At 38.9% G+C, this 26,963-nt stretch overlaps 1 protein-coding gene across 1 annotated transcript in view; it reads right to left on the minus strand.

The window, feature by feature from the left end:
• Nucleotides 1-26,963, minus strand: part of NELL2 (neural EGFL like 2) — a 164,676-nt gene that overhangs the window by 80,811 nt on the left and 56,902 nt on the right. The window contains exons 10-12 of the mRNA XM_086609966.1: nucleotides 14,353-14,444; nucleotides 11,498-11,600; nucleotides 8,589-8,717 (exon numbers count right to left, since the gene is read on the minus strand). Of these exons, the coding sequence (XP_086466092.1) occupies nucleotides 8,589-8,717; nucleotides 11,498-11,600; nucleotides 14,353-14,444 (324 nt within the window). The remainder of the gene's footprint in view (nucleotides 1-8,588; nucleotides 8,718-11,497; nucleotides 11,601-14,352; nucleotides 14,445-26,963) is intronic.

The following is a 26,963-nucleotide window of genomic DNA, read 5'->3' on the forward strand; positions in this document are numbered from 1 at the left end:
CACATTTGCTTTGCTCTACCAAACCCAGTGCAGTAGCTTTTCCAACTGATATATTCCACAAAGGACATTAAATCAACTTCGGTCAAGACTGTGCATTTTCTCACTATCTCCACATTATTTATCCCAGCTGAATGCACCACCAGAGTTGCCATCACTCTTACCCTCTGTGAATAATCTGACTTTTCCTTCTCTTATGTATACAGCCTGAGTCTTTGGTGTTACCAACAGGCAGTAAAAGGCCTAGCTCCAACAGCAAAATTACCAAGGGGTCATGCATATATGATCTGCCTCTTAAACTGTGGGGGTTTGTTGCTGGGGCTTTTTATTATTTTTATTTTTGCCTACCTTTCTGCAGTTGTGTGTCTCATTCTCCAAAAGAGAAAAGCACTAAAGCCTGAGGAATCACAATATCACTTAACCTCATGAACCAACTACAAGACCATACATACCCCATATATTGAGTTAATACATACAAAAATAACCTCAAGCATATACAAAGACCAAGGATAAAAATAAAATAACCTTCCACCACCCACAGCATGCTGCCCCCAGCAAAGAACCTGTGCCACTGACAACTCACTGTGGCAATGTGGAGGGTAAGAGGAAATGGGCAGCTACTTGTGTCTATTGATTTTTATTGAATTATTAATGGACCTTAAGAGAACTGGGTGAGTTGGATTATAAGTGTTAGCACTGTTGTAATTGAACTAATAAGAGGTTATTATATCTCGACTAGCCTGCTAAAGCATCAATTAGACTAAAAATAAATTCTAATTATTGGATCTGCACACAAGGTGTGTTCTTTCCTTGCCCATAACTAAACTGCATAGATAACACACACACACATTGTACACATCTTGGTGCTTTCTCCTTCATGTTATTTTAAATCTCTGATCTTTCCTAAGTTCATGATTTCTCTGTCCACCTCCTGCAGCCTGAGAGGAGGCTATTAGGACAGAAAATACTCTTAAAATAAAGGCAAAGTCACTCAAGGTCTACATTCCTTGACAGAAGCTCTATACTGCGTTTCAGAAATATCATTTTTAACAGTACAAAGAGTTGTTTTTATTTCAACTTGCCCCAGTTTTTGGAAAGGAAGACAGAGTGTTGAGATAAAACAGCCCTTGTTAAACATGCAGTAGGAGATACTGTTCAACAGCTACCAGTGCAAGTGAGACTCTCAGAAGAAAATGAAATCTTCATCTCAATCTCCTGAAAACATCACTGGACCGCACATATATTATGTAGTTTAAAAAGTATATATCACACAGGAAATTTTTGAAAACAAATATCGTCTGCCATCATGTAATGTTTTACTTGGCAAACTGCATCTTTTTACTATTTAATATCTTATAATTAATTCATATGGAAGTGTATACATGATAAAACAAGTAATTATATATAGTTATCTGTCAGACATGAAAGCATCCCGGGGGGCCCTTCCTTAGGCACCAAATAACTAGTCTGATGTAGCTGCACACTGAGAATAAAAAGGATGTTGTATATGATTAATTAGTGAATTCCAAAAATCAGAACAACTTACTGAGACTCTAGTTCCTGATCCATCCCCCTTCAGCACTGCACTCGGTTAGAAATAGATCTTTAAATTTGAATTGCAAAATAATCTTTTTCTTTTTTTAAAAAAAAAGCATGACAGCTTCTCATCATTTTGAACTTTGAACATCAAGAGTTTAGAAATACTTGTCACTGTTAGTGCTTTTGTTTTCCCTTATTTTAAAAGGGCAATAAGGAACATTCATATTTTTCTATGGAAACTACAAATATCTATCAGATTGTTCTCAGGAAGAGACAGCACAGGTGTATTTTAAAACTCTTTGTCAGAAGACAGATGCACACGTAACAAGACAGTACTTAGACTGTATTTGGGGTTTGGGTAGGGTCTAAAGGATGTAACATATTCCCTCAAACTATCCAGTAGATTACTGCCTGTTCTACAGAAATAACTGATATCACAACTCCGTCTCTCAAACAATGTCACACTAGTTATAGTACCACAACACATATAATCACTTTGGCTGCCATTCCTCTGCACACTTTATGAAAGAATATTTATTTTAAATTCAGTTTGGTTTAATGCCAGGCATTTCTGTGTCTTTGTTACAGCTCTTGGGGATCCAGACTCTACGTATCGTAAGATGTGTTGCACTTTTAGCCTGAGGTTTTAAAAGTTACGAAAGAAAACCAACCAGCTGGCCGTGGGTACTTTTCAGCACAGTGACAGCATGTAATTCTTTCTATAGTCACCTCCAAGCTACTAGTGAAAACTGGAGATAAAGGAAAACAAGAAGAAAATTAAGGCTTTAGTTCCTTTTTCGCTTTGAGGTTGCACATTTAAGCAATTGTATTAAAGCTTTCACCTTAATTTCTCATATAAAACCAAAATGCAACATAGGCTTTCATTGCTGGTGGAAAAGGCTGTTGTCAGCACAAGAAAGCATCTCCTTACCAGACACAAAGACAGAAGACTTTAAAAGAGTTTCCAAGAGGCCCCCTTTATATGATTAGTTTCAGGGGGTTTTTTTTAATCATAACATCACTGTCAGTCCTGGCTATGGGTAGATGATAGAATCAGTCTGAACATACTTCCTGTAGAAGAAATTAAAATCAAATAACACTGAATCACATCCTGCAATTTGTACATGTACAAACTATCCCACTGCTACAGGTGGTGGGACTATCTGTATCCCAGTATGCACCACTCTTTATGGACTGGTGTCAGGAATACTACTTGTACACTTCAAATCAGGAATATGCTTTATTATCTTCCTGCATAAGAGCCCTGGCAGACAAGAAGGATTTGGCCCACTCTGACACGTTAGAACTGGCCTGATAATTCTTCATATTTAGATTTCTCAGTAACATAATGATGGAAATAAGATGACACTTACTGTTTTTGCTGAGAAAAAATATTAATAATTGATGATATATTAATAGTGTTTAATATTAATGCTTAATTTTAATATTAATAATGTTTAATTACTTTTTAATAGAGATTTGGAAATAACATTCTGCTCTCCTGGAGTGAAAGTTTTTCTTTCTGTCTGATTAGTTTTCCGACCCAACCCAAAACAACAAGGTAATGACTCAAACATTGTCAGTTGATGGAGATGGAAATGTTTCTTTCTTAGCTATATGTGATACTATTGCCACATCTCACTTACGAAAAGAATTTATGCATGAAGAGAGAAGCTTGGGTAACATTCCCAGTTTCACAAAACTGCAGAGCTCCTAAGACTCTCACCCCAAAAATACGGTGCATACCATGAAGACAGTAAAGCTAGCAAATAGCCCAATATTGGTTATGAAAGATCCAGGGGACTTAAAAGAATATATTTTAATACACTGGGGTTTATCTCCATTACAGAGGTCTCTATCTTACTTATGCTTTTCTCAGTATTACACTTGCCAAAATAAAACATGTTGTTGATTACTGTGCTTGGCCAATACAGTGTAACATGCATCCTACTGCAATTTGATTATTACTTTTTAATGTTTGTAAGATTTCTTCTCTTCACTGCAATCTGTAGAAATCAGGCTCATTCTGAAAATGTACTTTATTTTTGTGAAAAAAGATTAACAGTAAGATTAATAATAGATTGTACTAATTAGGTAAGTGAAGAAGTGGAATATTTTGGTTGTTGGGGAAGAGGGTTGAATAATGCATTAATATTTTCACCCAAACACAGGGATAAATTAGTAAATCTTCCCAAGCAGAATGAGAACATACAGCTCTGAGCTAAGGGAAACCTGATGAGGTCCAACCAAGTGGTGCTTTCGATGTGCTTCAGACATCTACTCTGGAAAGGGACAATTCATCCTCTAAGACTGCTCACTTCCCTCCAGTGACGATGACTGAAATCAAGCCAGCTTTTTCAAAAGCAGATTTCTAAACTGAAGACCTTCTCCCCTCGAGGGACAATCATCAGTGAAGCTGATGCAGTTCTCAAACGTAGCCAAAGTCACTCAGTCTTTGGTCTCATTTCAGCTGCTGCACTTGAAACTGGGACAAACATGGCAACAGCAGAGAAACTAAGAGAGTTACTGAGGGATATAAATTATAAATTATATAGATTATAAATCAGGATAAATATGGAAAATGGTTTCACAAAAAATTGTTTAATAATATTAAATGATCCCATATTGTAAAGATAAGTTAGCTAGGTTGTGTACTGTGCAACTAGTACAACTAAATTCCCAAATATCAGAAAATAAACATCATGGTCCACACAGCCATAAGGTAAATTTGTGATGTGTGGAGGGTTGACACTGGTTAGCAATTTGGCACCCAGCAGCCACCTGCTCATTCCCCACTTCACTGGGACTGGGGAGAGAATAGGAAGAACAAAAGCAAGCAAAAACTCATGGATCGAGATAAATGCCATTTAACAAGTGACAGGAAAAAAAAGTGAGGCAAAGGCAGTCACTCACCACCTCCCACCAGCAGACTGAAGCCTACCCAATACTTGAGCAATAGCCACTTTAGAAAAAGTACCCCCCATTTTCACTGCTGAGCATGACATCATATGGTCTGGCAAATCCCTTTGGTTCGTTGGGGTCAGCTGTCCCAGCTGGGTCCTCTCCAAACCTCTTGCCCACCCTCAGCCTACTGGCTGCAGGAAAGTGAGAAACAGAGACAGCCTTGACACTGTGCAAGCACTGCTCAGCAACAGCTACAACATTCTTATGTTATCAACACTGTTCTAGTCATAAATCTAAAACACAGCACCATACAGGCTGATAAAAAAAATTAACTCCATCTCGGCCAAAATCAGTACATGATGTAAAACAGCCTATGCATCAGGAAAAATCCTCTTGATAAAAAAGCAAATAACCTGTTTTTCTCAGATCATGTTCACTTCTGGTCCTTACAAAACATGACTGCATTCCCCTGTCTTCTTTCTTGAGCCTACTCTCCTGTCTATTTCATCAGCCATCCTTGGCAACACTTCTGAAGTGAAATCAGATTTTGCACAAAGATACGTGAGTGCTATAATTAAAACAGAAAATCAGACTTCAAGCTATCCTTACAGGTGCAGCCTCCAAAGGGTACAACACCTCCTTCCCAAACACATCTTTTGAGAACCGCCAAAAGTGCATGAAAACAGCTTAGGTTCAAGGATTTGAGAAGAACACCTATAGCTGTCACCAGTAGACTATTTCCATACCCATCTTATTTGAAATATATTTCACTCCTCTAGATGCATCAGAATATCCTGATAGTCAAGAGTCACAAACTTATCTTTAAAAACTTTTTCAGCATAACTCCACCACCACAAATGTAATGGTCATTGAATGCTATTTGGAATATATCCCGGAGGGTGATCATCAGTTTGCAAGCACTGCAGGCGTTGCTTTGGGAAAAACTAATTACACTTCATCAGAACATCTGTTTTTTGTAAAACTTTGTTAGGTAGGCCCTGCCCATGGCAGGGGGGTTGGAACTGGAGGATCTTTGAGGTCCCTTCCAACCCTAACCATTCTATGATTCTATACACTGAGGATGCTATATTCAAAAGCACCTACACCTGGGCAGAACAGCATAATCCATACCCAACCTGCCCTCAAGGTATCTCAAACTGCATAATAACCTGAGGCAGAAAATAGACTTCAGAGTACTTGGAATAAGGCTTACAGCACACAAATGAAAAAATTTCAACTCTTTAAGTATTGCTTTTAACAGTCCTCCAAGGGAAAGCTAAATGTGACATAAATATTAACAAATATTATTATTATAAAACAGAAAGGTATCCACCATAACAGTATCTAGAAACACCACACAGCTTTGGAAATGCACCAGTTCTTTCTAGGACAGAAGCCAAACTCTTCCATCATTCAGATGAAATTTATGCAGCTTTTCCAGACCCACACTGAAACCAGCTTTGAATATTTTTATTTTTGTTCTTCTACCTTAAGGAGAAGTTCTGCCAATGGGAGCGTCATTACTTGTGTTTATTCTTTGAATTTTGACAGTGCTGAGGCACAAATCAGGATTGTATTTAGTGAAGTTTGGCTCTAACACAGAATCAATGACATCTGATTTTGCAGTGTATCTGAAGCTTGTGAAGTGTGAACACAGAAACAGCTATCATACCCATGGGCTCCAACAAAAAGCCTTCTCTGAAAGGCTTTGTGTTAACTCGACATTTCTACACTTGGCATTGCTCATAATTAAAGCCACAAAAATGGCACAGTGCAGAAAGGGTAGGTACTGAGAAAGGGAGGTTGGGACCATTTCAGCTTTCTAAGATGATGGACAGGATTCTGAAAAGACTTGGTGCTACACTATTGCTATTGTGCCCTTTGCTATTACATTGTTAAATACTAAGGTATGAGTCTCTTTCCAGAAATAAAAAACTCAGTGCTCAATGAGATGTTTGGGCTGGAAAAAGCACTGAAGAAACATGGATATTTTAGTCCCCTGCCCCTCCTCTTCCACAAAAACAACCCTAAGGTTTCAATCTGTGACCTTATTTGCCCTCCTTCCAGCGTATGACCTCCACACTCGGTCAGGGATGGCCAGCCAAGGCCAAGTCTGGACCCGTTTACCAAGTGTGCACAGTTCAAGTGCGGTGCCTACACTGCAGCTACAGCACATAACTGGCAGCAAAGCTAGGCGGTTTTGCCTGCTGAGTTAGCTTCGCCCTTGACAGGGAGAACTTCATCTGCGAGGGACCCAATCTCATCAGCTTTGCTCACATGGGCATATCTTCCCAATGGGACTTACTTACTCCCGCTATCTTCAATGTGAGTAAGTGTTCCTGGATCAGGCTCTAAATCATATGCATTTTTAAGAGAGAACTCAATGCATCTAAACACAGTAATACAATTATTATTTTTATGTAACAAATGTGTCCCAACCCTCTATTCACTTATGCAAGTTTTTTGAAAGCACTTAAGCAGATTGGTAATTACCACACAGAAACAATGTCATTTGCCCATACAGAAGCAATCAGGCCAAGAAATCTTCTCAAAAAATCATCATACTGAATGCGAGTACTGCACAAACTAGTAAAAATCCACTTATAATACGAATGCATCATTCTCACATATGATAATCTACTGTGTTCTCATCTAAACTTTCACTACCAATGCTGATCAAAAACCTTCTTTTTTTTTTTTTTCTGCTTATGACATGCCTGCCAAGTTCCACACATAGCAACAGACTCCAATTTGACTGATGTGTAGATCGTTAAGAGAGCATAAGTTGTTTTTCTGCTTTCATTCAGCTGAGTAACAATAGAGCTGCAGAAAAAAAACTCTTAAAGCACCCTATTTCACCTCCATTGCTCCAGTGACCCCCTCAAAAATGAAATGGCTGATGAGTTCCCAGAAATGCAGATCCACAGCCTAAGCCTCAGCACAGTCTCCAGGGACCATGGGGTAAAAAGTGGCTGATCCTGCAACAGAGAACAAGCTATACAGCAGGTCCTGATGTCAGATGTCTACTAGGACATGATGAGGGGCAAACGGATTTGTTTCTGCATGATTTTGAGTTCTACTTCTTACAACAGGATTCCACCAGAAAGCTTGCCATAAACATTAAGCAGAGAGATACGTGAAGCTGAAACAGTTGTACACTTCTTGCCTGAAAACAGTCATGAATTCTCCAATCTAAATCTACAGATAAGCATTCCCACTGACATTAATGCAGCTACTAATTCAAATAAGCTGCAGGCTTTAACTTTTGCAGAATTCAGCCAAAGGAACAGTCTTAAAAGGCTTTGATTTATCTCATTTAATTGTGCATCACCAGAGATCAATCCAGGTATTAGGTGGGACCGCAGAGTGCCTTAGACTCTACTTACAGACGCTTAACTTTCAATTTAGCAGGCTAGATCTGAACCAAACTGATTATCAGTCAAAGGCCATCCTGCTGCCAACACTTAAGTTTTATGGTGAGAACAGCCTGATAGTACACTAGTGTTACGTGTTTGCAGAATCAGAGTTCTCATGAGGAAGAGCAACAGTTAGCACAAAGTCTAAGAGACTGTGCAGAGGACTTCGGCTTTCGCTGCTGGAACGGGAAGGGTTTTGTTTCACAGGATTAGGCTAGATTGTAAAGACACAAATTATAGAGGCACCTCTTCTGATTAAGTAGCTCGTTGCTCCCTGACACCAAAAAAGCAGCTCAAATAATAAATCATTACTCAGGATGTTTAACACTACTAGTATCTAGTCCATAGCATTTACTTACTTCCTGGGGAGAGAGAACGGGAACAGGCAGCAGTGGAAAGAGAAACTAAATGTTACACTAATATGCTATTCAAATGGTTGACTTTGAGGCTGCCTGAGTATCTGAATACCATGGAGAAAAAAAAAAAAAATTTCCTATGGAAGCAAGTTTCTAATTCAAGATCTCAGCCATACTAACCTGCCACTTTGACACTGATTCGTTTTTTTATTTTTTAAAATAACTTCATTGGAGAGATAATCATTTTAGTTGATTAATATGCTGCATATCTAATCCACTGCATTTAATAGGCTTATGCCTTTGACAAGTCATGAATCGATACGTTCATCCCCCAGCAATTTACACAGCGAAGCTAAGCATCTATACACGGTATTACCTTCACAGTAGGCATTGTCCTCTCGAAGGGCTCGGAAGCCATCTCGGCAGCTACAGACAGCTCTGTCATCTAGGTTTCGACAGACAGAATGCTCCATACAGTTATGACCTTCAGTGCAAAAGTCATGGCCTGTACAGAAACAAGTGTGATTGAGAGTTAAAAAGAATCCAGGGATTATAAAACACCCCTGTCAAAGACAGTTCTATCTTTTTTTCAGTTAGGTCAAAGAATACCTTTCTATTGTCCATACGATATAGAAAAATAAATTGTACAGAGCATGAAACAGATGAAAGGAGTAGTAAAGGCCACAAGAACAGACTGTCTCTAGGTCTTCGATTCAATTTCAGGTTATGGCATTGATCTAAGGGTGCTGGATAGGAGGCTTGCTTAAATCCCCTTACTGTCTCCTTGTCATTGTTAAGTACTTTTACAGGACACTTCTTAATTATATATTATTATTCTTTTGTTTTGTTTTGTTTGGACATCTATAAAAGAGTTCAATAGCTTAGACACTCAGTAGCTCATTTACTAGTGGTGTTACTTTTTTCCTAGTACTTTTTGTTCCCAGATGTATTTCTAAAATTCTTCCACATTTAACTGAAAGTCTTCGATTAACATTGACTTGTTTTGCTTTTCTCTTCCCCTTATCTCTTCCTTTCAGGTTCCACTGACTGAATACTTTTCCCTGATTGTATCATTCTTTCCATTTTAGACAAATTTATTTTTTAAATCTCACCTTTAACTATTCTCATTTTCCTATTTTTTCCCTTTCATTTTTCCTGTGACTGTTTTCCATTGCATCTTAATTACGAATTTTTAAGATTCTGAGGTTCTTTTCCAGGCTGGAAGATTTAGATGGAGTCTTTCAACTCTGTAGCTTTTTTTTAAATTCCTTATGTTTGTTCTCATGAAATCTAATGCTGCCATGTTGCTGAACACATTTAAATCATTTTTTATTAAGCTGAAGTCAAGTTTGTTGTAGTAACTGACTTGAACCTTCCACAATTTCCACATCTATCTATAAAGATGTGAAGCTTGTCTCCTTCACTGTTTTCTCAACAACTTCATTTGTTTAAAATTTCCTTCTTTAACTGAAGCACCGGAACCGGTCAGGCAACAGTATTTCACTGAAGCTACATTAAATGAGCACATTGAGTAGAAAAATGGAAGAGAGCCTGCTTGGAATCAGGTCAGAGAGGTGTTTTGCACTTGGGCAGTTCAGAAACAGTGTGAAGCAACACAAACCAAGCAAAACCAGACAAAAGAAACAGAAGACCCTGTAAAAGCAGAATGTTTTGGTACTGAGAGCTAGTGACATGGTCATGATGCAAACATCACAGACCTACTATGATATGAGAGGCAGATGTTTTTCTTTCTTTTCTGCTGTGGATTGTCTCCCTGTAACCTAGAGATATGCTTAGATAATGTTACTTAAATATTATAATTCACTGTAGCTACCACAGTGCTGTTATCTAACACAGGACACCAAGAAGCAAAAACCTCTATACTTCTACTATTGTTAGAAGGTCTTCAGTACTCCTTGATGACAGCAGAAGCATGTGTGTCAAGAGCAACCTCTGGCCATGGTGACTTCTATTCTTTGCCTTTTTGTTGTCTTCCTCATTGAAGCTCAAGTTAATGACAAAGCAATAGTCTTATTTTTTTTATTTCCTCGTCTGGACTGGTTTGTATCAGGCTTTGGCATTAAATAACTAAGAATGTACATGTTAGCCAGAAAGGCTAAGAGCTTTTTTACTGATTTTTTTTGTATTTCTTAAGATTCTTAAGGCTTATGTATCAGCTGTATTAATAAACAAAATACATGCTGCTGAATAATAGCATACATCTGATTCTTATTTCAAGAATAAGCTCCATAGCTCATGAGAGGCCAAGCTAGCATGGTTCAGATAGGATCAAAAAAGTTCAGAAAATATTTATCTGACGTATATTAAAATTTTCTAGCTATACTAGGCACAAGAAACAGAATTCTTTTCTCTAAGCCACTGATGATTTTATAGAAAATTATCATTAAAAAATCCTTTTTGACTGTGATAGACCTCAAGACCTATCAACTTGTCTTAAGTTCTTTTCTAATACTTTCTTATCTCTCTGCTTGATATTGTTAATCGTATCCTTTGTGTTTGGGCTGAGTAGCGCAGAAACAAGTACAGCTGCACTCTTCACTGATGTATACCTAAAATCAGCTCAAGAGTCTAACATCTTCTTTCATGCTAGGTATCAATTTATCATTATTTAGCTATAGAAGAAACAGACGTAGCCACTTGAAGATGCAATTGCTCATAGCTTTGAAGATACCAGTATTACTCCAGATCAAAAGAGCGGGCTCAAGACACAGAGCACTTTGTGCACCTCTCCCCTTTGGTAAGGATCAGTCTGGATGTAACATATAAAGGTACGTAGCATACAATAATATTCCCCAAAGCTTCTGCTTCTAGATGCAGACTACAACCCCAAGCAGGTAAACAAGTTACTCCAGTCTTCGAACAACTGCATAGCACAAACAGTTCTCTGAAAGAGACATCTCAAAGCATCTCAGAAAGATGCTGGGGAACACGGACATTTCTCCAATCTCATTTTGTTTGGACACAGGAGTGACTGAAGGCTAGAAAATCACTTATTATGTATATGATTTCTTTGACTTTTCTCCCACTTTCGGCTAGAACGAAAAACACAAGTGCCAGTAAACATTTCACAGAATTTACACTATTAGACATTTCACAAACAACTTTCAGATGTCATGATGCAGATGTTATCTATTCAGCTTCCCAAGATGTATAGTGATTATCATGCGTAGGAGTATCCTATTCAAAATTATAAGAAAAGAGACTATATATCCTCTAAGAATGGAAAATTACTCTGAGTTTATATATATCTAGCTATTACCTTACCTTTACAGATTTTGCAACAACTGTGAGATACGGGGATCTGTTGAGATTCTGGGCAGTTCAAAGCTGTACAACTGTCTTTTGGAATACGCTGCATTTTGTGGTTCTGTTAAATAGAGTTAATTGATTGATATTGTGAGAGAAGAAATAAAGATAAACAATAACTTCAGTGGAGTTTTAATGTTATAATGTACAAACAAAAAACTGCCTATGCCAAACTCCGGGTACCTTCGAAAACCATTTGAAAGGACAACATAGCACAATAAAAGCATCAGGAACTCCTCTATACTCAAACCTTTTCAAGCAAGAAAAATGTGGCAACAGCTCTCACTCTTCTCTCATCTTAGCTGTCAAGCAACTTGCCTCAGAAGGTTCTCTTAAAATTACGTTTGAAAGAGTAACAAATATTTCTCAAAAACTGAGGCAGCAGATTCCAGAATCAAGGGTCCTCACAATGAATACTCCAAAGCAGCTTGTCATTTACACAGCAAGTTAAATCAAACTTGAACATCTCTAATCTCAACACTGTGGTTGTAACACTGAAGGAATCCAGCACTGATTTCCTATTAGGAAAGAGAGGGTTTCTCAGCTAAGTTTGGATCAGGCGTCTGGAGATATCCAATGCCAAGATGGTATCTGAATATCTTCAGGCACTTAATGCAAGTCACACACAATCATTGCAGTATGACCACATGAAATGCCTGCCTTAGCGATCCGGCTAGCATAGGTGTACCACCTTAGGCTCCCTCAGGCCCTAATTAATGTGTCTTGCAGTGCTCTAGTCATGATATGGCAAAGAGAAAACAAAGCAAACATGTTCCTCAGAGGCATCTGCCTTAAAATCAGCAATCTGGTTAAAATATGAGCTCACTGAACTCAGGACCCTGTACATCTGCATGCAAGAAAAGTGTCTAAAATCATGCATACGTCATTGCATGTATTATTATAAGTCTAACATTTAATTTTAAATCCTCTTTAAGTATGAAATACAAAGATGAAACATGAAGACAGTGGCCAATATCAAAGTGATTGCTCAAACTTTACCTTAAACAATCTTGACAGAGAAACCAACCCTAACCTGATAATACAACAAAGCAAACCAGCCACAGATACGTTCTATACTAGGACAAGCAAAACCCAACAATCCCACAAAATAAAGAAAAAAACCTCTTTGATAGAAATACTATCAATTAGAGTAGTCTGAACTGCATTTAATTCTTTTACAAATTCTAATTTGAAAGAAAATTTTTCATTAACTTGTTTTATAATACTCTAACAGAAAAGTATGTGCCTATAGCAGGCACAAGCACAGCAGCCAAACAAAACAAAAAATTATGTTTAGAATTACATGCAGACAAAAAGAAGAAATTCCCTACATTGCCTTGATAAGTCTTCATGCATGAAACCAGTTCTAGTATCATTCCTATTAAGTCTCTCTTGAGCTGGAGTCATTAATTATATCTTTTTATGAGAACTCTGGTAGTAATAAAATAGTGTCCACCTATGACTTCCTAACTGACCAACACAGTTTACAGTATGCGGATTTTCTGCTCCGAATTGTCATTCACAAGGCTGTTCAGCAGAAATTGTATGTCCTTGAAAAAGCAGCATTTGAATCAGCCGAAGTTGCTGCTTAATATTTCTACCAGGACAGTCAGGCAGCCCACCAGCAAACAAGTATAATCAACGAAATACAGACTAGTGTAGCCAACAAAGGCATTTTGTTTATACAGTATTGCACTTGCCAGCTGCAATAAACACCAGGCAACATCACATAACATTTAATGGTTATTAATTATATCCATTGACTAATCACAGAATTCATGTCATAGGTGTCATGTTGAAAATATGAGCTCACAGTTCTGAAAAGTCTACAACTGAATCCAAAATTATTCCTGGTCAGCTTCTCCTTTCCTTTCTCAAAAGGGTTTCAAAGTACCTACTTCAGGAATTAAGCTCAAAAAGATTAAACTCAACAGCAGTAAGACAACGGTCCCCAGTTACACTTTGTAAAACACACTTTTTCACAACTGTATGAAAATACATCAAGATTTCCAGAAATTGGTTCAATAGACACCTGCAGCATGGCCAGAGGAGTTGCTTCCCTCTTTCTCTGCCATAGAAACGTGCACTCGGGTTTTCAACTCCATCCCACAGTATGCAGCTCTCTAACCGGAGGGAATTCCTCCCCATCCCTCCCCAAGAGAGGTAACGTGGGACCTACTGAAGCAATTTATGTTATTCTCAACCTGCAGCCATCCCTGGGATATATTTTGCCCTTAAACTGCATTTGTGCCCTGAAGAGAAACTCTGTTCATGCAGCAGGACACGACTGACTCAGCATCAGGCATGTTCTGTTTACAAATAACACAATGACCCTACCCCATTTCCATCATCAGAAATACCAGACACCTGGTGTGCCAGCTCTTTTCCTTCTTTTTCATCTAGCTTTTTCTCTAAGAATTATCTTTAATTCCAGACTATGCCCCAATCATGTTTGTGCATCTCTCGTATCTGAGCACATAAATTTAACAATAACTTTGTACATGTGTCAATGGAAATATAAGGTAGTCTGCTGGTTTTTTATTACTGATGATGGAGAAGATACCTACAGAGGAAAGAATGCAGCTTGATTGTCAAGCTGCGTAATCAAAGCTTGGAGCTCTGCAAAGTAAATTTATTTGCAAAATTCGATGTGGAACTCAGTAAGACAAAATAAACACAGGACCCCTTATTAGATGCCTTTTATGTTGCCACTTCCTAAAGGTAGATCTGTCTGTATTTCAACAGTTTCTTTCAGTGGGACTTCGATATTTCTAACATGCAAGATTTTTTTTTTCCATCAACAGTATTCTTACCTTGCACTCAAACAGAACACAGTCCCCTGAGCTTGAATACACAGTTTCTCTTTGTCCTTCAAAGTAGGTTCTGCCTTCAAATACGCACACCGCTTCAGAAGAAAATAAAAAAAAACAAAAAAAGATTTTGTAAAAAAGTGTTAGCACTCTGCTTATAGAGCTGATACATTTTCTTAAAGATAACAGCATTCCAAAATGAAAAGATTAAATCAGCTGCAAGAATATTCTAAACCCACCTGCAGGAGTCTGGATATCACAAGGAGAAAAAAAAAAAAAAAAAAAAAAAAAAAAAAGAGGAGAAAAAAAACATGAAAGAACCAGAAAAGCAAACATATGTAGAAGGTGGAGGACGTTGAAGAAATATGGAGTACTGATGGCTACTGAGAGGGCAGAAGAGACATGTCTCATGTCACGCCAAGGAAGCTACGACTGCCTGCAGCACAGCTCGGGGGCAAAAAGGAAAACGGAGCTGTGAGAGCAGTGCAAGTGGCATTAATAGATAATCAGTTTCTTGAAGAGGAATGTTGTACGACGTATTTATTTGTTATCACAGCACTTTGAAGTTTCATCACCCCACACAGGCATTTCTGTATTTGTATCTTGATTATCCAGTTATTTACCGTTACTGCTGAAGTATATTAGAGTATATGAATTTTATTGTACAGGAACTGGTCTTCAGTGACTGTCTTTTTTTATTTCCCAACAGAAGTAGGATCAAGTCTCTAACGATCAAATGACAGAATGACCCCCCCAGGCTCGGTGTTTGTTTTATTATGACCTGGCCCAGTGCCACTCCTGCACCCTGTCAGTACTGGGTTTTACAGCAGCGTGCTGACACAGCTCATACTGAATTGCTACTAAAGTTCTTAAAGTTCTTACTCGGTATTTAAGGGTTACATAAAATATCTTCACAGGAAACTATCTTCCTTTTTTTTTTTTAAAGGAGTCCATTACTGCAATTACATTATGCAAAGTATAAAGGCTAAGTAATGTAACTGCTTGGTACAGAAAATCGGATGTCTGTCTCTGTTGCTTAGGACACCATCAAGGCTCATCATGTAAGCATAATCATGAAATAACAGGAGTAGGTTATCACGTTCAAGTTCCAGATTACATGTTAGAGGCTTAATTTGCTAATCATTGATTTGGAGATGTAAATCAATTATACTTCAATTCAGTCATAGAGAGATTTGTCTATTCTGTTTAAATAGACTACAGTTTGTAGACAATTTTAAAACCTCTAAAAGTACAAGAGTTTTTATTATGTGACCTATATTAATTACCAATACTGCTGTTATTTGCAATTCTCCTTTACTTCATTCTTTAACTTGCAGCTCCTTGATTTTACAAACTTCTTATTACATTGTTAGCATGTGAAAAGTCAACTCTTAGAACTGATGTTGAAAAAGAAATGATGGACATAGTGACCAAAAAGTTTTTTTTCAAATTCCAAAATATGAGTTACAATAAAATATAAAGTATGTTGTGTGAATACGCCTGCACAGCACTTTCAAGAAGTAATATCACAGCACGTTGCAACATCCCAAATCCCATGAATGGCAAAGTTTGCAGTCAGACTTAATAAAAGAAGTACAGAAAAGAGTCACAGGAGAGAGGCTAGAGTAGAGTCCTGGGGCTAACAGAAGGAGAAAGTTTGTACAACATCTACAAAGAAAGATCACAAAGGGTCAAAAAAGCTCAAAATACGCCTCTTTCCTCTCCCAGAAAAACAAGCTCTTCTAGAAGGAAGTATGTGGGGGAAAAAAAAAAAAATATCTATATAAATCCTTGCTGGGGACTAGCAGATCTTGAATCCAGACAGGACAAAGCAATCATCCAATCATATGTATCACCCCCTATATATTGCAGGCCATGAGACTAAACTGAAATACTCATATATTAAGCCCTTTCTCTTGCCTCACGCATTTCAAGCTTCAAAGAACTACATGCAACAGGAAAAGATGAAGTATAGCAATGCCTGAGGACCACACAATGGCAATGGACTGATAACACATCTTCATGTTTCCAACAGGCAGACTACGCCTGTTCACAGGAAAGGCAAAAGACATAAGATCACTTCATTCTGGCTTGGAAGAAAATACTATCCTGAAGCCAAAATACTTTTAACATATGAATAAGACCACCCAGGCATCTTAAAAAAAAGTATCCATACTTTCATAGTATGGATGCTGTCATGGATCTTAGTCCACTGAATCCAGTCTCCTTATCAATGATAACAAACCTCTGATTCTTCAGAGAAACTTAGAAAATACTGTACATAAAAAAAAACATCAAAAGAACACATCCAGCCTAGTGTGAAATCAGGACATTATTTCTTGATTCCGCCAACAGCCCTCTGAAGTCTTGGCACATGAAATTATCGTAATGCAGTAATTCAGTATCGCAAACCCTTGCTTTCCGCAAGAATATCAACTCTTCTCCATAAAGCCTTGAAAAAAATAAAAACTTAAAAAGTCTGAAATTGCGAAAGATCACTCTGCCCAGTCAGCCCTTGGCCCTTCATGCACTGGAAGACTGTTTCTCAAAGGCTAGAAAATGGCAGCAGAGTGCATGTTTCAAGACACTGGCTTGTGTGGGTCCCAGAAATTTCAAGCAGTGCTGACTTCCCCACCTCTGCACCTTCATATGTCACCACAACACCTGGCCATCATGCAGCTAAGAAAATTACATCTCATTCATTGAATTCCCCTAAACAAACATTTCCAATTATTGCATTTTGCTGTAGCTTTGTCAGCAAGGTTCTAAAGCACCCAGGTATCAGGGACCTGCCTAAACATAGTTTGGTCACCCTGTATAAGAAAAGAGAGAAACCAACAAACAATAAATGCCCAACTGAAAAAGTAATTGAAACTAAATTGAAAATCTGTTAACCTGAATAATCTAAACATGAGCCCGAGCATGTCTTATGGACTGCTGTTCTCACTGACTACGTTCAAAAGGGATATTTCTTCTTGAAACCATCAAAATCAACTTTACCTGGATTATTTCTATCCTACCAGTGATCTCTAAAACCTGAAGGATTCCACCATACCTGGACAGCAAGAACTACGGTACACTCTGAAGCTCTAATTCAGAGCACTACCACGTAGTTTTTTCTCCTCACCTATGCTATACTAGCCAAATGAGCTTACAAAAAACACACAGGCACTTCATTTACACCTGTACCACTGTCTCTGTGTTTATTTAACAAGACAGATACCAGTGGGTTTAGTGACGGTCTAAGTTTGCTAGTACACACTGTCTTTTCTTCTCCAGTCCTCCCATAAATGCTTCCTGTTCCCTTGTCAGCTCACTCTTCTTCCACTGCACATGGAGGAGACATCCTACCAGACAGCAAAGGGCAGATTTTCATCAGGCTACCTGAAGGCTTCTAAAAAACTTTACTCTCTAAGGTTGTCTGGTTAGGTGAGCATTGAGCACACTTGGAAAGATTTCTAGTAAGACAACGCTAACTTTCTTCTGCCCTGCTTTCCTCCTAAGACAGTGGGACCCATGTCCCAGGGCAGTGTGGAACAGAACGTTTCTCCTGCCTCCTGCCAGCAACTGTCACAGTCATTACACATCTCATGATGATGTTGTTTCACATCTTTATTTTCCTTCAGAAATGAAGATATTTCAACAACATGAACATCTGGACTAAAACCGTGTAACTGGAAGGTCCAGTGAAGATCTAATTTCTGCTTGGCTAGATGCTTCCCAGGATATTGTTATTAGTTTGTGATTGGTATCTCTCTGGGGAAACCTATCATGTTTCATCTCTCTAAGTCCTTTCATCTGACAGACTGAGTCACAGTCAAGAAATTACTTGATTATGAGTTGTTCCAGAACTCAGTAGTTATTGCCTGTGTAGGGTTTCCTCTACAGCTGAATTACATCAACCATTTCCTCTTGCCACCAAACTTCCACATGCCCCCCGGTCCCTAAACCAACATATATTATTCAAAGCACAGTTTTCTAAGATGATGAAACAGGAAGTCTACAAACCTACTAGGAAGTTTGACTACTCTTGATATATTTGTATAAAGAAGGTGATCAAATATTACATTGATAGGCATCAGTACAGGGTTTAAAAAATTATCAGCAAGGTCTGCTCATATCCCCACCACTAATTTACGCAGATGTAGTGATAATACAACTATTCCCTGTGGTACCATTTAACACACTGTGATAACACGGCATCTTCTCCATATTCATCCAGCAAAAGGAATCTTTCAGGAGCCCGCTTGCTGTGTTCACTCAGTGAATTATCAACAGTTTGTCAAACCATCACTTCTCTTTCACAACTCTTTTTTCTTCCCACTGGCCTTCAAATGACGCTTTCCTTCTGCATTTCTTAAAATGCCCATGCAAAATCCATGACCCAGCTAACTCCTGCCTTCCATTCACTGAGTTTACAAGATGTCATTTAGTACATTTTCACTTATTTATTTATCCTCTTCACTATCTAGCTTGCATATGCCGTCCTCTGAGGAATGCATGTATGCCTCCCCGAGGTAGCTAAGCTGATTTTGATTCCGACTTATCATCAAGTGAAAGCAGGAAGTTTAGCACATTGGTGAACTCCTCAAACCACTTTATTTTCTTGTATTTATAATTGCCCAATGAGTGGCAGATGTGACTCAAAGTTTTGTGAAATTTGTCAGTGATTATGAACGTTACTTTAAATCTAGTAATTAATTCTATGTTGCTGCATTCTTTTTCACATACGCTGGTTTGGGGTGGGAAGGGGAACACCCAAAATCAGCATACAAAAAACCTCTGTCTTCATTTAATTTTCCAACCTCCTTCTTTGGAATCTCCTTGATTACATTTTCCGCTGTTCAGAGATCAAGGCTTAGGCATTGTGTAAGTTCCATTAATCCTACTTTGCAAGCTTACATAGTACAAAACCTCTGTGTGGCTTTATCCTTAGAAATATACACAGAGATAATGGTCAGCTTTCAAGAATATTTCTCTCTCTCTCTCTCCCTCTATCCCTGCCTGCCCCCGCCTCCACCCCCACCCCCGCCCCAATTTATTAGCTCTTCTTTGCCCAGTTTGTGGAGAGCACAAGTTCCTCTAGGCTGGAGCAACTGCTTCATTTCATGCCATCTCCCTCAATAATTCAGACTGATTCCAGATTTCAAGATGGAAAATATATTGCTAATCTTGCTAGCCAATCACTGTTGAAAAGCTGCATGTATATACTTCAGCTTCAACAGCTGAAAAAAAGAAAATCCGATTTGAAATTTCCTAACGATAAGAATCAATTACTACTTGTATCTTATTTCTTGTTAGCTGGGAAAGCTAAATGTCTCTGATACACTGAAAACATGAAGTTGTTGTTTTACAGTACTTTTATGATCATTTAAGAGCATTTGCAGTGTGAGCTACCTCCAATAAGACTAACAGGCTGTTTAGTCACACTGGCAAGGAGTCAATCTAAAATTATAAATTCTTTCACCTACTTCTCATGTTTCCTATATTTCCATCAACTACTATGGGGAAATGACATCATTCATCTATTCTATGTGTTCTTGCTGGGAAGTATTCTGTAGAATTCATCTGAGCCCTAGAATGAGGGCTCCTTGAGGCACCCTTTAAGACTAAAAAAGCAATCTGAACACTGAAAAAGCACATCAGAACGTGACTAAAAACTCTGTTGATAGCGGTTCAGCTGAGGCAAACAGACCTGACAGATGAAGTAAAACTTTTCAAGTCGGCTACAGGGCAGCCAGCCTGGGAAAGAGTTTGTAACTGATCAAAGCCAATGGACATCACATAGCACAAAGTGAGCGTGTGGCTGTCTCCACTTAAGCAAAGATCTGATCTGGACAATGTGTTTGATGTCAGATTCTCTTAAAAATGGCATTCTTGCTACTCGCACTGCAACTTTAGCTTGGTTAAATATGGCAGCCAGAATATTTCTACTGACAAACACGCATGTCGTGGTTTTAGGCTGATCCAGCAACTAAAACTCACACAGTCTCTCCTTCTCCAATAAAGTAGAGAGGAGAGAAAAAAAAAAAAACCAAAGGGACTGAGGGTTGAGACAAGAACAGAGGGAGCACCCACCAACCATGGTCCTGGGCAAAACAGACGGGGCTTTTCTCAAAGCAAAACAGTTTATTAATGATTACTTAGAAGGACAAAGGGAAATAAAAACCGATTACTTGAGAGGACAGAAAGAAACAAAAACAGATCTTAAAACCGACACCTTCCCCCCCCCACCTTCCTTTTCCTCCCGGCTCTACCTCCTCCCCCCAGCAGCACAGGGGGCAGGGACTGGGGGAGTGCAGGTCAGTTCATTCCGTGCTGTTACTGCTGCTTCTTTCTTAAAGGAGAAGGAGTCCTTACACCCTTTTCCCCTGCTCCAATGGATCCCCTACCCACGAGGAAAAATCCACAAATTTCTCCAACGTGAGTCCAGCCCACTGGAAACAATCTTTCCCCACAGATTGCTCCGGTGTGGGCTATACCACAGTCTCGGGTACTTAGGGAGCTGTAGCCACTCACTCCGGCGTGGGTCGTCACGAAGACTCCGGATGCCTTTCTGCCTTGCCGTGCCCCCAACACGACCATCCTCAGGCTCAGGCATCTTCTCCCCACGGGCTGCGAGTGGGTCGCTGCTCCACCGAGGCCGTCCTGGTTGCAGGGGGGCCGCCTGCTATCTCACCATCAGCCGCAGGGGAAACTCGGCTCCGGCACACCTCCTCCCGCTCCATCCTCACTGACCTGCTGTCGATGCAGCTGTTTCTCTCAGATCTCAGTCCTCTCCAGGTGAACTCAGCCCAGTGGGCACCCTGGGAGTGGGGTGCCCCCGAGTTCCCCAGCTGGCTCCGCCGCCGCCATTCTCCGTGGGCGGCGCCGGCCCGACGCAGGCAGCCGCCCGGCCGGGAGCCAGGGAGCGGGGGCAGTGCCCTCCTCCCTTCTCTGGTCGATCCTGGGCGAAGCACCTTTTCCGGTTCCCTTGTCCTGACTTAAATAGGGCAATTCGCAGAGGCGCCCTATTGGCTCAACCCCGAGGGGGATGGCAGTCTGATCCGGTGGCCAGAACTAAGCCTAACCCGGATCCAAAACCGGGGAGGTCGCAGGGAGCAAAATCCCTCTCCTGCCACCAGAACCAACCCCCCCTCCACATCAAACCATGACAACGCACAACTTTGGCTTTCGAGCAATGGACCATATTCTGCTTGTCAAACAGAACTGAATATTCTGGACTCTAAACATAGGATTTTGAAAATTTAAGCATGACTAATGTGATTAAAATGCCCATCTATTTTATGCTGAATTACCATTGGCCATCCGATACTCAAACAACTTTCACAGCAAAATGTCAAACAATAAAATCAAATGCCAAGACAAAAGCCTTAGAGCGTGTCACGAGAAGAAATACAATTAAGGTTGATATTAATTATATTACCACTGTATTACAATTATATTAAAGGTTTATAAACAGCACAACAGTCCACAAGACCAAAAGAACTCCAATGTAAACATTACATGCCTGCTTAAACCTTGTAAAAGTGGGATTAGACATTACGTGATGGACTCCTTATGTAAGCTATTCGCAATATTAGTGACATAGTTGTACCTTAGTAAAGGTGCAAATAGATATTTTCACAAATGCTGACAGCTACTAATGACAGGGAAATTTCTGCTTCAGTTCCACCTTCTCTCAGCTGGACTGCTGGGCTAACTGTAAAAGGTGTTTTTCTGAAAATTTTGTTAAGAGAAAAATGGTGCAGTGTAGAAAAATAATTAGACGCCTCCTTAAAACACCTTAAATACTTCATGACATGCTTAAACTTGCACATAACATACACCCATCAGAAAGCCTCAAGTCACAGGGATCCATATGCAAGACTAAACCCAATTAATTGATTAGGACTGAGTGTTGGGAATTTCTGAAAGTGCTAAAGACCTCCATGCTCTTGAGTCACAACTTTAAATCTAAGAGAGGTAAACAGTTACCACCCATCAGCATTAATTTATATATATAAAAAGCAGGTTGCATTCTCCATTGCTGTGTTGTAAGTTAAGATCACCCATGGACATGACAAGGGAGGACACCTATTCCTGCAACGGCATAACTGTTACTCTGCTCCACAGAGGGGGGGGGAGAAATACAGCATTTTGGGATACTACCCACATTTTTGCCCAGATTTGCCATGAAAAAATAGCGTACACCAATTATGCATAACTTTCAAAGACACCCTGTTGCACATGACTCGTGAGATGGTGGCTTTCTGCAGCCCCTTGGACACAGGTCATGCGAACATCTTCAGCAAAAGGCAAGTACCTCTGAATAGCAGCACCTTCAAAGATTTTGACAATTTCATCCGACAGCATCAAAAACCATCCTATGCAAACAGCCGAAGTGCTCAGTTCACCGCAAAATAGTAAATCTGGCACTTACTTGAGTGAAAATAACCTGGAAGTGACATTTCCATGCTCACAAGCCTCAGAACTTTCAAACGGCTTCTGCTCCAAAAATTTGCCACATTATTTAAGCAGCCACAGACTACACCCACATCTGGGCGACCATCAGGGACCCTGCTGATGTTCCCATTCTCAACCAGACTCTCCTTGGCCCAGAACAGTTTCCATAGACAGTTTAGCAAGAAATGCTGCACCGTGACTTTGCTGCACATGCCTCCCTGGTGAAGGCACGAATTCTTGTGGCCCGGCATCATGCAGCTCCGTTTCACTGTGTTTACTTTCCTCCCAAATCCAAGTGCTTTCACTTTCCCTACAAATGGTGGCCCCTTGTTAACTTGGCTATCACAATAACAATCATGTATGCCTTATTTGCATAATAGCACAGGCCAGTCTAACAAGTTTAGATGTTTCCAGGAGTGGATTAGTGCACAGGTGGAGCACCACATCTATGGCTGTTGTTAAATCTCAGTTCTTTCAAAGTACCTGTATCTAGGTCCATACAGGAACTGAACAGGGTTTCATGGTCCCAACTCTTCCTCCACCCATTTTCATTCCCACATAAGTAAGCTGCCCATGCTCCTGTCTCTCTTCTGAGACCCATCATCTTCCGCCCTCACATCAGCCATAATAACAGGATTAGCTGGCATAATCACAAACACTCCAGAGAACTCTACTTAATGTTCTTAAGCCAAGTCCTTTGCATTAGTTCAGCAAAAGGTTTTTAAAACAGACAGCAAGTTAAATAAATTTTTTTAAATCTTGATTAATACCATTTATTCAAATCAGGTTTCCAAATTTGTTATATACTCACTCTCAACATTCATTACCAAATAGCATTTAATCAAAAACCAATCTAAAAAAAAATCAGGTGCCACCAATAGAGTTTTCAAATTTTCAAAAGACAAATTTAAATAGAAACCTATGTATACCTAACATCATGCCCATGTTTCTCAAGACTGTCAGAAGTTACTATTATCCATTGTGCATTTCCAAACAATAAGTTACTTCATGTCTAAAGTCAATTCAGGATTTGAAATAATTAAAAATTTAAAAGTAGATGGAGCAGATGTTTACAGATTCTGCTTTGTCATAGCTAATTTCTCCAGAGTGCATCTGTTGATGTGCCAACCCAGTTGTGGAAAAACAGTAAGCTGGAGCTCATAGCAACTGTTAGTGGGACTATTCTTTTTTTTGACTGGGAACTACATCAGTGAGGAAAGCCTTAGAGTCACTGATAATGCAATAAAATAAATATAGAAATTATATCAATGTTAACACTCCTGCTGTCTTCAGGGGGACCTTTCCAGACGTTAGACTCAGATTTCACGTGCTTGTGGAACCAGGCATTTTTGTCTATATGGGGCTTTAGAGTATGCCAGCCTCTGGGACAGATGTGCAACTTCCATCTTACTGATATGTCAGCCAACTCATTTTTCTTCCTATTCCACTTCTAGACTATGGAAACCAAGAATCAGAAAGTACAGTTAAAAAAAGATTTTATTTTTAATTATCACCTATTAGCATCAAACCTGCATAAGGCAAAGTACAATTTTGCAATTTCAATGGCACAGAAAAGAAATAGGTACATCTTTAAATGTAATTCATTTCATTATCAAGAATCTCAGAAAGGACTGGAATGGGTCTAATAGCATTAAGACAAAATGCTTGATGAATTTTATGAAACCTGTTCTTGGTGTTTTTCATTCTTTTCAAGCTCTTGAAAACGTGAGAGAAAAATACCAGTTTGCATTGACAAATTCTTGAATTTGTTTTCAATATGTTATTAGCAAAGATCTTGCTGCAGAGATCTAGCATGGATATTTAGCAGAATTATAAAGGAGCAGTGGACTATTGATAATCAAACTTGACAGATAAGAAATTTGAGGTGTTGTCCTAGCAAGAACAAGTACTGTCTTTCCTGTGGAACAATCTAGTTTTGTTAGAAGGAACTTTATTAGGATTGAGAAAATGAATCTGCCTGTGATGACATTGCTTGTGATCACATCGCCTCAATACATGGGGAATACTTCAGTATTTCCATGAGAAATGTGAGGAGCAAATAACCATAATGCTATAAATGTGTTTTGAAGACATAAAATAATTTTATTATAATACTCAACTATAGTGAAAAGTCAAATTAGTTTCTCCTTCCTCCTCCCTCTAAATTCTGTTGTTCTAAGAGCTAAAACCACGGCAGTAAATATCTTGAGAGAATGAAAAAAAGAAAAATTTTGCCCTCAAATCTTGAATGAATATCAGTAACTCAGCATATACTTTTCCTGCAGGACACAATCCTGACTATGAAAGCAAGGCATAGCCCACAGTGCCAACAGCTCCAAGTCAGAGCTCATGAATGTCTAGCCAGAAGTGCAGAGATACACCTTAGAGAGAAGCCTGACAGGTCAATGATTCATTTATTTTAGTTTCCCCTTACTCTCCCCATATCTTGGGCTCTGTATTCAGTGTCTTATCTCTTCTCTTACTCTTCAATTGTCAAATCCTGCAGAACGGAGGACTGACTTTTTTGTGTACCGTAACTAGACTGATGGCTTTTCACAACAGCAGGGTTTTAAAGGTACCTTAATCCCAATAATTAATAGTAATAACAAGTAGAGCTACTTAAATAAATTTGCTCACTGCATCTATCTACTTCCAAGTCAACCATGGTCTGCTAAGAACTGCATTATAAATGGCAGCATCCAGTTTGTTTTGCAATATGACCTTCAAGCTTCTGGCAGGGAAAAAACACAAAGAGCTGTCATTCTCCAAGGGAGAGAGTTTCTTCTGTTCCAAAAAATATTTTATTTCAACAACCACCTTAGGATTCCATTTAACAGACCTTGATATCTGTCCACATACATGTAGAAAAGGCTTGACTTCAAAATATGGTATTTTATTGGAAAGAATGAAGGACAGGGCTTTTGCTGTCCATGATCAATTGTCAGCAAGAAAGAAGAATGATTGAGACTTGCTTTAAACATTACTGGTAAATAGCTTCCCAGATGATGAAAGACTGTTGTAAGGTACCCACAGACCAGTTTTCAGAGTATAGCAGAAGCTAAGATGAGGATTTTTAATTTGTTTGCCCACACTGTAAGGATCAACCTGTTACTTCCATTAAGTTTTCATGGAACTCAAGATGTCACAATGGAAACATGAGCAAAGGTGCAAATGTGAATCTAGATGGTTGAACTAATGCATGAAAATGGGGATGTGATTACTTATGTCTATTTTAATTTTCTATTTTCTAAAATATATTCACTTATTCTCACATTTCTTCATAGCAACTCTTCAATAAAATACTGCAAAATTAGTAAAATGAAAAATTTGTCGTTAGGTGCTTAAACTATACTACCAGCTCTATACATAACAGAGCCACAGAAGACCATGGACAAGATTTAAGCATTCTGAAGTCACATTCTACTACTATTAAGAAGCCTCTCTGAGAATTTCACAACAACCGTATGCAAGATTCTTACCTCTCCTATGCTATACCGAGATTTGATTTCTCATTTAGGTGCCTTGAGGGTCTACCAAAGCTTCCGGATATGGCATGACAGAAAAATCTACAAAACAAATTCCCTCTTCACAAGCCTGTAAAACGTGTCTAGAGAGGATGTTGCACTTTGGTGAATATGAATATAGCCTGAAGAAACATCTTAAGGAAATACTACCTGAATTTACATCTCTTTGTCAAAGTACTAATGATACAGAGAGAATCGTGCCAGTTCATCTTCCCTACTTTCGAAGTATTTTAAGTACTCTCTCACTAATAACAGGTATGTGTCTATTTTCCAGATAAGTTAAGTATATTTTCTTTGTTTTCAGGATAGCAAAAAATAAAATCATCTAGTAATTGAAACCATTCATTCTCTGCCCCAACTTATTACATCACACAATGATGTCACTGTAACACCATTCTAATACTACTATATACAATTATATACTGGCCATCAGAAATAAGTAAGATAAGAAAGCTCTTCATCACCATAATAGCTTATGACAATGCAAAACAACAGACCTAATATCTTCAATTTTATTCATCTGTTAAGGAAAATAATTTAGATGTTAAACAATTTTAATGGCTTTTAACCAAATGTCATCAGTTATAAATAAAATTAAATCTGAGAAAGTAGTCAAAATTATACTTGAAAAAAATTTTCCAAGTT

The sequence above is a fragment of the Tauraco erythrolophus genome, chromosome 4, assembly GCF_009769465.1.
Source record: "Tauraco erythrolophus isolate bTauEry1 chromosome 4, bTauEry1.pri, whole genome shotgun sequence".
NCBI classification, from domain to species: Eukaryota; Metazoa; Chordata; class Aves; order Musophagiformes; family Musophagidae; genus Tauraco; species Tauraco erythrolophus.